Raw genomic sequence first — 13643 nt, forward strand, 5'->3', positions numbered from 1 at the left:
TCTTACTATGTGGTTATGCATTTGGTTATTATGCCCCACATAAGTGGAATAGCCTGCAGAACTTGCTAAAATTGAATAACTTGATTCCATTTGATCGTTTTAAACGTCTTCTGTATGATACTGTGCAATCTGAATGTACATGTGCCCTATGAGCTGATGTCTTATTTGTCAGTTGTAACTTGTGTCTTGTATGTGCATTAAGTCGTTTTAAGCTGTGTGTAGTTATATGTTAAATGTTCTTGTAATCAGGGCGTCACTGAAAAAGAGCTTGCTCTCAACTGTCCCTCCCTGAATAAATAAAGGTGAAATGAAAAAAAATGAAAAAATTATATCTTGTCAGTCACCAGATATTCAGTAAATATTAAGTTCAATACAGAGCCCCGGTGGTGAAAGGGTGTTTTTTATCTTGTTCCCACGAGTTTGTAAGATGTGGCCATGGCATAGATCTTGTTTCCACAAGTTAGTAAGTCTTGTTCATAACGTAGATCTCATTCCCAACAGTTAAAAAACCCACCATCTCACCTGTTATTAGGATCCCTTTCCACGCATTATTTTATTAAAGGAATAGTTCGCCCAAAATTGAAAATTCTGTCATCATCTACTCCCCCTCATGCCAAATGAAACACAGGTGAAATTTGTTAGTCCATATAACACACAGGGAGGCTGCCAGCACAACTTGGTAGCAGCCTTCTCCAAAACAACTGAAGTCAATGGGGACCAGTTCTTTAGAGTTCCAAAACAAAAACAGCCAAACAATCACACTGTGAATAGAAAGACCTATACACCATTATTTGTTGCAAATCAATCAGCTGTAGTTCAGATTTGCACTAAATGATGGTGTAAATATACTGTAGGTCTTTTTGGAACTCTGAAGAACTGGTCCCCACTGACTTCAGTTGTTTTGGAGAAGGCTGCTATGGAGTTGTGCTGGCAACCTCCCTGTGTGTTATATGGACAAACTTCACCTGTGTTTCAACTGGCATGAGGGGGAGGAGATGATGACAGAATTTTCATTTTTGGGTGAACTATTCCTTTAACATGTGACAATGTAACTAGACAGACTCTGTATCCGGGGCTCTGTAAAATATAAATAGTTGTAAACAGCGGTAAAGTCTTGGTGTCAAACTATATTAAATGAAGTGACTTTAAGATGCAGGACATTACCACAGTTGACAGTTTAGTGGATTGATTCCCTGGTTTTGATTCAAGAGCAGGTACATGTGTTCATATTTGGATACTTTTATGATAACACCGATGTTGGCCAATAGTTAGAATGACCTATGTTTTGAGTGATATGGCTAAATTACAATGATTTTTTTATGTAACAGGAGTGGTCGCCCACCACTAGTGAATGCATACAGGGGAAACATTGCTAGACACAAAAGTGGCAAGCACATTGAAACTTTGCAGGCAAATACGCTGAATGATACTGCCATTCATTTGCAATTGGGCTGAACAATACACATGCATGCACAAAGGTACTCTTTCTCTCTCTCACTCCCACCTCCATGTGTGCATAATGCCCACATTCATTTGCAATTCATGAGAACATCCTGTCTATGTGGTTGCAGCGTTAGCAACAGGCAGTCAACCATAGGGTGAAACATACATCTACTGTACTGGATTTAGCAACTACACTGTACTTGATATGTTCATATACATGTACAGCATATTCCAGGTCGAGATTGACATAATAAGAATAGCACAAGCTGTGTTTTCACTGTGCAGATATCCAAATAATTATAAGAAACTTTATTTTTGAACACCCTTATTTTCCACTACGCTATTTCAATGTGAGACTACTTCCTGTCATGCCTCCATCACCTAACCCTTTCATGCTGGGGACACATAATTCACATGAGAAAAGATAAAAGCATGTGTCAACTTATTAGCATCTTCTATTGATATGAAAGGTCTCACTTTTGTAATATCTCTTATATGATAAAAAGCAGTCTTCAGTAGCACTGATATTGTGTCCAATCTATAAAAATGCTTTTTTTCAGTAGTTCTGTAGCTTTCTGTGTCCTGTAGTTTGAGGTTGTCCTGAATGTTATCTATGAATTACTGTATATTAACAGAACAACCTATGAAGGTGAAGAGCCCACACATGTTCTGTGATCAGAAACAGCTTCCTGTTAACTGCATAACTGCTAATTTGTCAGTGCTGTCTCTTTTTGTAATGTAATATGTGTATTCTATGTTCATTTTTGATTATTCAAAATGATGATCCTTTAAACTGACCCATGATGGATAAATATGATTGTATTGTTTTGTATTGTCTATCTATCAAAGTTAGTCCTGATAATGAGCTGCTGTAGTGACAACAGAGTCACAGGGCTGGACTTCCATGGACCATCTCTACGAACCAGCAATAATAAAATAACCTTACATTTACATGAATTCACCCCTTAATTCATGCAAAATCCCCTTAAAATTAATTAAGGGAGTTATTAATGGAAGAGATCCCATCAAAACATCCTTAAACACCCCTTAATTTTTGACTCCTTACTTTCTAATTTCATGAAAAAATCAGGGAGACAGGAACTTTCCATTAATCTCCACTTAATAATCCTGTAAACCATGCATAAAAGGCATGAAAAATCCCTTAATTTCTAGTGTCTCCATGAAGCCATCCATGAATAAACCCATAATACTAACATTACTTTTTTTAAAGCTATGTTATTTGTAATGGATAATTAATGTTTATGTAATAGAGAAATGAAGACCATTTCAGGGATATAATTAAGGGTTTTGGTTTTGTAGTAGAACAACACTGTTGTCCAAACAACATTGAACACATACACACACACACACACACAGTCACTCACACACACACACACACACAAATGCACTGTTGTTCCTGCAACACCAACATCTCCTAGCTCACCATACAATTTACAATTAACATGTGCAATACCTCATATGTTATTAATATTTTGCTATTTTTTGTATATATTTTGTTCATATTTCGCTATTTTTTGTATTTCACGATATTTTGTTAATATATTGCTTATGTACCTTATGCACCAACCACACCAAGTCACTTTCCTTGTATGTGCAAACATACTAGACATAATAAATAATTCTGATTCTGATTCTGATTGTAATTAGCAAAAGTACATGATGGTAGATCCAGAGTATTGGCAGATCTTTCTTGGCCTCAGCCAGTAGGGGTCGCTGTGCAAATACACTTGAACGAGTGGCTTTACATGAGGTCACTTTGTGCTAGAATTATCTAGAAATATAATGATAATTTCCAAAACTGTATACATGATTTGGTAAGTACGTGAGAATGTCTGCGCTCTTTTAGACAAGTCCAAACAAACAAAGAATGTCCCAGGTGCATCAATTCAAAAACTCAGAGCATGGAAGATCAAAAAGAATTTGCATACTACAAAGGTCAAATAGTCAGTATGATCTGGGACATGTGATGGCGTGTTTATAGATGCACGGGGAGTTCCGGCAAGATGGGACGGGAACATCACTCGCTCTGTGTCGTCATTTTCAATCTCAGCATAGGTCAGCACTGGAAAAAGGAACAAAATGGAGGAGGAAAGTGGAAAGAAAGGTACCGCTAAATGGAAAAGAAAGCAAAAGGTGACATATGACATAAGAACATAAGAAACACAAGACATGGAAACTTTGATGCCCTCAACTGACTGAAGCTCCTGTCAACAGTCTGCTCCCAAAAAAAACGCAGAAAGACCTATCTTGGTATGTTATCTAAATCTAAAGGTTTGTGTAGAGCATCATATCTCTTCTCATCTCTTGACATTCCTATAACTTCATATGGAAAAATAAACTGCACAAAGATGCCATCACTAACCAAATTTGTGATGGAGGATTAAATGTTCTAGACTTTACTCTCTTCATTAATAAATAGAACCTGAATGCTTCCTCTGAAGAATGTGCCACTGTCATTTCTTCGATCCCCGATGGCAGTTTGACATTGCTAAAAGAAAACTCCCTTCCAGAGTCTCTTCTCTCTCAACAAAATTTCTGTTAATGGCATTAAAATTTCAGGTAGCGAAAGCACAATCCCGTCTCCAGTCTGTCATTGGTCTTCTCCAAGTGAAATTACCGGATAATTCCAGTTGTTTTCAACCTGGAGCCTTATTTGCCCCCATGAATCACCCCGTCTTTATCACTTTTTGAATTTGCATGGTGATTCATAGGGTTCTGGACACGAGCCTATCCATCGGCAGCTAGATTTAGCGATTTCATCAGTCCTTAAAAGATAAGGCTGGTGTTTTTTAATATATTTCTTACCGTCAACAAATCATATGAAAATAACAAATTCAGTTTTGCCAACAAGTCTTGTCCATGTAGACGAAGCCCAATGAAGCCATGTCTCAGTAGCCATAGAACCCCATTGTATTAAAAAAACGATTAAAAACCCGTCACAGAGCCATCATCACCATGCACCGGGCCGGCCGACTTTTTCCTCAAACAACTTAATAAGCCGGCTGTAAACACTTTGCGATCTCAGGAAAGTAGTTCCGTAGCACAGAAAATAGTCCCCGGCGTAAAGAAGATTTTATTCCCATTTGGATTTGATTTGGTAATAACTACAACAGCCTGACTTTTCATGGTAACAGTTAGCGATTTTTTTAAAAGAAACTATGTCTTTGTGAGCTGAATTTAAAGGTTTTTAGCTTACAATTGGAGCCAATGACTTCCGGGTTGAAGGCTAAAAACGGTACATGGGAAGTCAGAAAGTAACGGGAGTAGAGCAAACGCATTGTTGATTTTTGTTATTTTCATAGGATTTGTCGACGATAAGAAATGTATTTAAAAACACCAGCTGTGTCCTTTAAAAAACGGAATGCCATCGATGAATTAACACAGAAACAATCAGCATGTTTAAAAGCTCAGAGGTGAACGCCGCCATGATTGTTGTCGCTCTGAGGCGTTTCCAGATTACGTCAATCTGCTACTGTGATTGGTCAAAGATTTTGATAACCGACAACTAACACCAAACAATCGGTTGGGGCGAGAAATGACATCAGTGAATCAGTCATGGATTAGGCTTGCGTCCAGACCGCTATGAATCGCCATGCAAATTCAAAAAGTTCTAAAGACTGTGATTCATGGGGGATGGACACCAGGCAAAGTTTTTGCCATCATGACAATTGATTGTGTTGGAAATTTCATCACTTACTTCACCTTTCAACACAATAACACTCACACTGCAGTGGGACCTTCCTACATCCAATGCCCCATTATCCATTGCCTGAAACTTGCCGTATTAGAAATGTTATGAGCTCCTTGGCAAGTAGACCAATGATGCATTCATCGGATGTTCAGTATACAAACTGACTGTGGGACTTTTCAGTTGACAGTTTCAGTTGTGTCGGTGTGTCAACACAAACAGTAAAAAATAGCAGCAAATCCACCAGTGTTGGCAGTTAAGGTAGGAAAAATCACTATTTCCAGTTATAATCACACTAATACAATCAACCACACTCACAAAAGCCGAGAAACATCTGCTGTAGATTGTTTATGGTTGATTTTAAAAATGACATGTCATGACATGACTGCTTTCAAACTAAAGCAACAAAATCCTGTTCTTCCACTTCTTCTGATCTGTGGCAGAGGAGCAGCAGCAAGCAAAGTAAACAAGGAAGTGTGTGAGCAATGCTAAAAAAAAAAAAGTAGCAAATGGACTATTATAACTGAAATGTTGTGATAATTGTTCAGTGGCAGCTATTTAAAGACATATGTAACTGCAGTGTGAGTATTGTTGTGTTGAAAGGATGTGTTTAAATCACTTGTTGGATTCAGCTGTTGGAAAAAAAAACGATTTTCTGTATTCCAGAAAGTAGACTTTCTCCACTAGGCTACACCTACTCTCTAGTGTCCTTGACTCAAAACATGTAGCCTACACCAAATGTGCTAGAATCCAGTCTAGTAGGCTATAATCTACTATCCACTCATACCCTCCCCTGTTAAATGTTTTTACGTTCTTGCATGACATCTCATTTTTCAATCACTGCTAATATATGATTGATATATGTTGAATGAATGTTTTGTACATGTTCTGATACACAGCAGCTTTCTGTGGAAGTTTACGGTAAGAGGGTGTTTCCGTTGGACTGACGTCATGAACACCGTTGAGCGCTGACGTGAATCTCCATATATGGCAGTGGACGGAAGAAACTGTATTTGCATTTTTTTTTACACACAAACCCCACCCCTCCAGTGTTTTCCACGACACAAACCAATCACAAGTCAATACGGCTACTAGGGGCGGTTTCGATAAATGTTATTGGTTTCCTTCACCAATCAATCAAGGAAACAATCAAGTGACATCATCCCTTCTGTAGCTCTTGATAAAAGACTCGACAACACTAGCTAATAGTCAACTTTGGTCGAAGAGCTCTGCAGGTCGCTACATGGCAGCGTAAAGATTTCTTTGGAATATATTCGATACAAGGAATTCCATTGTTGGCCGAAGCCGACTTGTTGATATTACTTCTGATTTCCCAAGATTACCGACATTTTTCGTCTCGGTGTAAGGCCGTGAATTGGCTGGCTTGACTCCAACCAATTCACTTTGTTTATTTCCTGCCGAAAAAGATTGCTTCAGTTGTGGAGACGACTATATTGTGGGCAATATGAACCAAGGATACGGATCAAGAACCGAAATGATGCCAGAAGTAACGGCAGCGGCGACCTTCGTATCCAGACTTTTGAGAACAAGAGGTTGTTTGAACGAACAGCAGCTCCAGGTTTTCAGGGATTGTCTCCAACAGTCATTGTCAGGTAAGAAAATAATCTGCTGTAATACGCAATTTAGCTGTAAATTATATGGAAAAGTAACGATTCGTTTTCTGTTAGTCTGGTAACGTTCGACGCCAGCTGCTTGCTCATGCTAACAGTTTAGCTAACCCTGTTGTTACAGTCAGCCTTTTGTCTTAGCCCACACATACAGCCATGCTAGCATATTAATGCTAGCTATCTTTAGTGAGCGTTCGCTCACAACGCTCACTAAAGATAGTCTATTCGACGGGTAGCAGGCAATTATCACTTCTTTTCGCGTTATATTGATGGTTTTACGTTTAATTTTAGTCTAGGGTTGTGCTCTTTGTCTGCACGGTTAACCCACAAGGCCAATGTTTGTTTATCTGGCTAGTGGTTAGCTTGCTAAGTCTCTCGAGGCTGGTCAGAGCCAAATAAATCCTGTTTTCGTGTGGTGAGAGCGTCACGCCAAACTCCACTCTATGATTTGAGCCATTTTACGAATGACTGAAAGAATTGGCAGCATAGTCAGCATAGTATAATACACCAAGCAGCACTTTATTTCAATGAAGCATCAACTTTGGTTCCCACTGTTCGCTACCGCCCTTTATGGTGTGTTTTGGATGATGTGAATAACATGGTTATTATGTCTACATTTTATTGGCGCAAGTACCGCTTGGTGTATTACCTGCATATCAAATCGAAGAGTAGTTCCTAACTATTCGTAAAATGTTTAAATCAGGTTCTACCAGCTAACGCTACGTAGCGTTGTTTGCCGATATGCAGGGTATCATTACACTACTCCTTTGTCCTGATGTCCTCTCCTTTCAAGAGATAATGGCACCTAACGGGGCCGAATACAAAAAAGCTTTGAACTACCCAAGATTATCAATGTTGTTAATGTAAAGTGCGGTTAATGTAACTTGATAACTGAGGTAAACGAGTTAGTTGCGTCGATTCAACAAGTGGTCTGACTGGCTGTTGTTTACTGTTGCAGAACACTATCAGCACCACTGGTTCCCCGACAGACCGCAGAAAGGCTCCGGCTACCGCTGCATCCGCATTAACCACGAAATGGACCCTCTAATCGGCCGGGCGGCCGGTCGGATCGGACTGACCCCCGACCAGCTTTTCGGACTGCTGCCCCGGGAGCTGACGCTGTGGGTGGATCCCTACGAGGTCTCCTACCGCATCGGGGAGGACGGCTCCATCTGCGTCCTGTACGAGACCGAGGCCCCCTCCACCCCCAGCCCCGCAGCCTCGCCCGTCAGCCTGGCCGAGTCGCCTTATAACAACACGCTGAACTGTAAGAACGGCTTCCTGATGAGCGGCCGCCGAAGCCCCCCGAAAAACTACCTGATGACCGTGTCCAGCTAGTGCTGCAGGCCGGTTAACACTGCACTGCACCGGGCACCACCAGCAGCTGAAGACGCCTGCGTCTCTGGCCATTGACCACCTACAGTCCTCTCTTTTAGTTTTCTGTTCCATCACCTATTGAAATGAATCTGGGCATTTAAAAAAAAACACTGGTTTGTTGATAGGTCATCATTTCTGTTGGGTTAGCAGCAATTTTGAATATTGTTTAACTAGCAGCCAGTAAGGCTTACTTTGCACTGCAGGGACTCTGGATATGTACTGTATTGTGTTGTCTCTCCTGTGTCACTAATCCACAAGCCTGAGCTGCACATAGCCAAAATACTGAGATGCTAATATAATAGTTTCTAATGGTGCAATAGTCATTCCTCATAACACCTTTACATGAATGTAAAAGCAATCAGAACTGGAAAATATTCAGGTACCTATACATTTACCAGATTTATTTTACTAATGATTTGTGTAATCCAATGCACTGCTGGTTTGCTATGGGACCATTGAGCCTACCTGTGCTGTTAGTGAAATGTCTGGCTTCCCACAGAGAGCTGCCTCCTTTCTGTTGTACTGCCTTAAAGCAACAACACTGTGTTAACTATATTGCTGCCAAAACATTTTCCCTTCTTAGTTCCTGTTGTGCAATAGTCAGTATTCAGATGAACTTGAATTTGGCAAAATCTCTTTAGCAGTGGGACATAATTTTTAACTCTTTCAATCCCAGTAGCTGGGTGTATTTTTAAAGGAAAGCTTTACTGTTCACATGGTCAAAGGGGGGGGGCAAAGATGAATAGCCTAACTTATGCGAATCTTTTCACTTTGAGGGGTTGCCAGCTTTTGTCCTCCCCCTCCAGGCTCTCTTTAGCGAATAAGCTGTGAGGTGGTTGGTTAGTGATGTTATTACCAGCGTCCGTATGCGCTGACCTCAGTCGTCCTGTAGCACCCTCTCCTTACGGACTGTTGAGCAGTCCAATTGTTTACTGTACTAGACAGGGATTTGAAAAGATGTAGACTTTGTAAGCTATGTGAACCACAGTATGCATTTAATGTACTTCTTTTTTTTTTTTTAAAGTAAGTCGATCAGACACTTGTACAGTTTTGTGTCACAATTTTTATGACAATAAACCGTATGAAATTGAAATATTTTGTTGGTGGGTTTTGTCTTGATTTGTTTTGGGCCATGTGTTGCATTTGCTTAATAGTGATGTATAAATGCCATGCCACTTTTTTTCATAAGACAAGTTTTAAAACGTCTGGGGGGTAAATTCCAATTAGTAGTGCTCACCTCTATGTGCAGCATATAAATATTTTTGTAGAGAACTGACCTGGGGACAGCTGTTGCATCTGGGAAAACACTAATGACTATTTGATGTCAGAGTTTTTGATGAATACACTAATTGTGGCCCATAAAGTGGTTTCAGGCCACATAACTGGTTAGGGAGTGTCTTCAAGTGTTTGATGTGGGCATTGGCAGTTTGACAGTTGTTGACAATGATCTGTGCCTTGGAAGTCTAATGCTGCATTAGGTGAACCTATTATGTTTCTATGGATTATTATGTACCCAGTCCAATAACTCTGCATAGATTAGTAACTGTTTTCTAATTAGGGACATAGTCTTGGTCACTCATTACCTGGATGCAAAGAATACTACTGACTGGCCCATGAGGGACTTTACCCTCTAAGGCAGTGGTTCTCAACGTGGGGTCCAGGGACCACCAGGGGTCCTTGATGGAGTTCCAGGGGGTCCCCAGCAAACTGATGAATTGTTAAACTGCAGCATTTCATCTACAAGAAGTTGGAGAACGTAGAAGAATGACTATTTTGATCATAGTTTCACTGTTATCTCTCAACCTAACTGTAAAATCCACTTGAAATTCTACAGGTTGGTCAGACAGATCATTTTAAAGAGATCCACCAAGCCATATTAGTACTAGTACACTAAGGCTAATCCTTTAACTGGAAGAGGACGAACAGACCTAGTATAGGCAAGTGGATCAAAGAGATGGCATCAAGTATGGCGTTAGAGAAGATGACCCATCTTAGGCAAACAATATTAAAAAATATGCTTGTGGATGGGGAAGATTCTGATGTTTTTTAATATAAACAAATGTATTAACCTAGAGAATATTGTGGATTATCACCACCTAATCGTAGAGATTTGGTTTATTTTTACTTTTTGTTGCCTCCTTCATTGTTTATGTCCTTTGTATGTATTTTGTTCCCCCCTTTTTTTTTCGTGTGGGTGATGTATGGGGGTTGGGAGTTCTCGGTGTGGGGAGGGGAGGGGAGGGATATAATGTTCAATGCATCATTCGTAATCCTTGTTACTTATTATTGCAAGTCAGAAAAATCAGCCAGTGTGCCAGCCGCTGTTTGGGGAGGGGTTTCCCCACCGATGTCTCACTGTAACGCACAAACAGCTGCTGTGCTGATCTGACAGCAGTTGTGCGCTCCACATAACACGCCTCTGGACAGACTCTGTGGAGACTCTCCTCTCTCTCCTTCCCTGTGAGGGGGGAGGGAAAAAGGCGCTCAGGGTAACGGCGTGAGACCTGAATGAACTCCTGATATTTTTAAGAATCAATGCATGCTTGGGTCCTCAGCACTGCCCTGCTTCGATCTCCATTAATAGCCAGACAGCTTGGGGGTGTGCAGTGTTTTGTTGACGTCAAAGTAGGGCTGGGCGATAATTCAATATTATCGTTTAGCGTCTTTTAGTGGAATCATATCGTGATGATATGAAGATATTTTGATATCGTGACACACATTTCTGCTGTCTAAATTGATGATGACAAGCAAATTTTACTTAAAAACTCTGATAAAATGAGGTATGGTAGGAATATTATTTGAATATTTTTGTTTTGTTTGACATCACACCTAACATTACCATATTTAACGTGATTTTGCATACATGAACCATATCGTGATATATATTGACATCGAGAAAAATCCTTATGATTATCATGATATTGATTTCAGCCATATCGCCCAGCCCTACGTCAAAGCTAGCAACAAGGCTGTCTTGATTGACAGCCATTTCAGAGGTATTTGAGCAATAGGCTCAAACGCTTGATTGCCCACACAGCACCAGAGGGAGATCCCACCATGGCTCTATGAGGCTTTATGAGCTTGGCTCTCATAATGGAGGAATCCAGCTGGACACGCAGATAGGCAGCCTGTTGGCTGGGGATTGGCGAGCACTTTTTCCACTTGATTGCAAATCCCAGGAGGCTGATATGGCTCACTAACTGGGCTGTGCGGGGACATAGCCAACTCCACTGTGGGGGCCATTAAGATCAGGTCATCCAGATAGAAAGAAGTATTCTCAGACCCTGCCGGTGGAGTGGCTCCAGACCCGAGAGAGAGAGTTATACACTGTCCCCTGGAAGGCACAACTTAGGAATTTCCTTTGTTTTGGGAGGATAGGCACATGGAAATAGGTCTATTGTTGTGAACCGGTCTACTGGCTGCACACACAGTCCAATGGGTGCTTGGTAGTGAGCATGTGGAAAGGTCTCTCCACAATACAGCTGAGAGAATGCAGATCCAGGATAGGTCTAGGTTCCTACAGTAGAGGAAACTCACTTCACGACTGTCATAAGTCAAATTTGAGACTTAAAAAGTGTCATCAATAAATCTGTTAAAACTGGTCGGGCATGTCTTCTAAAACATTAAGAGTCCAAAAGTTCATATTTCATGTTTTTGTTAATCTACTGCAAGTTATGGAACACGTACACTCTAGTCTTGTCTAGTTTATGTATATAGCCCTTTATCACAGTCAAGTCTCAAAGGGCTTTACATACCATCATATACATGTCATATACCATACTACATCATATACATCCTATACTAGGTCATATACATACTTCATATACATTATTTACCACATCATACAAGAAAGAGGGATCTTTAAATTGTGAACTTAACTTTAGGTCAGAGGAAAGAAGATGCAAGTGCTTAAGTATAATGTTCTTTATGTTATATGATTTATGATCATTGTGCATCTAGAAGCCTCATAGTGTCTCTACTCTCTTGATCGTGTTTCTCGGGGCCTCTATTGTGAATTGACTGCAATGTAAATAACCTACTTATCCTCAAGATTGTATTCTCTAGACCAGTGGTTCTCAACGCGTGGTCCGGGGACCACCAGGGGTCCTTGAGGGGGTTCCAGGGGGTCCGCAGCAAATTGATGAATTGTTAAACTTCACTATTATTTCATTTACAAGAAGTGAACACAATTACAGAATGTAGAAGAATGACTGTTTTGATCATAGTTTCACTGTTATCTCTCTACCTACAATACAGATAGTCATTGGATTCTGGACAAAATCATATCTAACAATAAAAATATTGTCAGAAAGACAAAAACTCATCAAATGGGGGTCTGTGGCTCCAATGTGGACTAAATTAGGGGTCCTTGATATGAAAAAGGTTGAGAAGCACTGCTCTAGACTCTCTCAAAAATAAGTGAATTGTATGACTGCTAAATGCATGAGGTGATAAAATGTAAATGATACCAAAATGAAAATTTCTCTTGATTCCACACAGGTGGAATTACTGCCTGTGATGAACGAATGGCCCTTTTATAGCCTCTATCTGTTCTGTGCACTCTGTGTGGCTTCTATTCCTATATATATGAATATGAAACTTGCATTGGAGACAGTGTGCAGAAGCTTTTTTGTCTTTGAACTCATAGTGTGTCTGCACCTGTTGTACTGAGAGTGTGGTATAGCCTCCTGTACTCAAAGCAATGCTCACCAAAAAAAAAAAAAATCCCCCAACACAGACAGGGGGGGGGGGGGGGGGGGGGGTGGCTGCCTCACCGGCCTAATTCAGAGGAAGGGGGCATCTGGTGTTTGGATGTGGGGGGGAGGGGGGGGGGCATCCTGGCTCCCTCCCCTCCCTCTCTATAGTTACCACACCATCTGTCTCTAGTCTCTTGTTCGCCCTGCCTCTTTCTCCCACACAAAACATACACACCCTCTCTCTCTCCCTCTCTCTCTCTCTCTCTCTCTCTCTCTCCCTATGCCTTTTCTTTTCCCGCAGCAACAAGTGAGGTGGATTATGTTGCTGTTGCTGTGGGATGAGAGAGAGAGACGGGAGTGGGGGGGGGGGATCGGTGTAATTCATGTCTGTAGTGGAGTCACTGACATGACAACGCACTAGACAAATGACACTGAGAAAAGAAACCTACAGACACACACACACATCATTGTTTTAAGGCTGAGGAACTAGAAGATTGAAGAGCTAGATCTCCAAAATGTCAACTTTTCAAAACTTAACCTTGTTTTCATAATATGCCTTGTTTTCATAATACATAATATAATCCCAAAATGCCATGATAAGCCCGCAGAGTAATGAGGAGCTATGGAGCCCAGGTTTCACTTTAGACACTTTAGGCTAAAACGTTCTAACAGGGTGTCTTTGTCTGTGTTTCTGTTCAATGCCACTGACTTATTATTGATTGACCTTATAGAATATTCCATTCATATTCCCGTTCACATGCTACAGAGCAGAGTCCGATTAATGACTGA

General features: G+C 40.7%; 1 protein-coding gene across 2 annotated transcripts; it reads left to right on the forward strand.

The window, feature by feature from the left end:
- Nucleotides 1-3209: 3209 nt before the first annotated feature.
- btg2 (B-cell translocation gene 2) lies at nucleotides 3210-9189 on the forward strand. Of its 2 annotated transcripts, XM_071519295.1 has the most exons (3): nucleotides 3210-3230; nucleotides 6633-6765; nucleotides 7739-9189. In XM_071519295.1, the coding sequence occupies exons 1-3, from the start codon at nucleotides 3210-3212 to the stop codon at nucleotides 8116-8118; spliced, it is 534 nt and encodes a 177-aa protein (XP_071375396.1). In that variant the 3' UTR covers nucleotides 8119-9189. The 2 variants fall into 2 exon arrangements, with proteins under 2 accessions (XP_071375396.1, XP_071375395.1); XM_071519294.1 differs by lacking the exon at nucleotides 3210-3230 and having other exon boundaries at nucleotides 6349-6765.
- The last annotated feature ends 4454 nt before the right edge of the window (nucleotides 9190-13643 follow it).

This window comes from Centroberyx affinis, unplaced genomic scaffold (assembly GCF_046629955.1).
Source record: "Centroberyx affinis isolate AG114_WGS23_722 - 3 ecotype Tasmania unplaced genomic scaffold, CSIRO-AGI_Caff_v1 ptg000680l_1, whole genome shotgun sequence".
Classification (NCBI taxonomy): Eukaryota; Metazoa; Chordata; class Actinopteri; order Beryciformes; family Berycidae; genus Centroberyx; species Centroberyx affinis.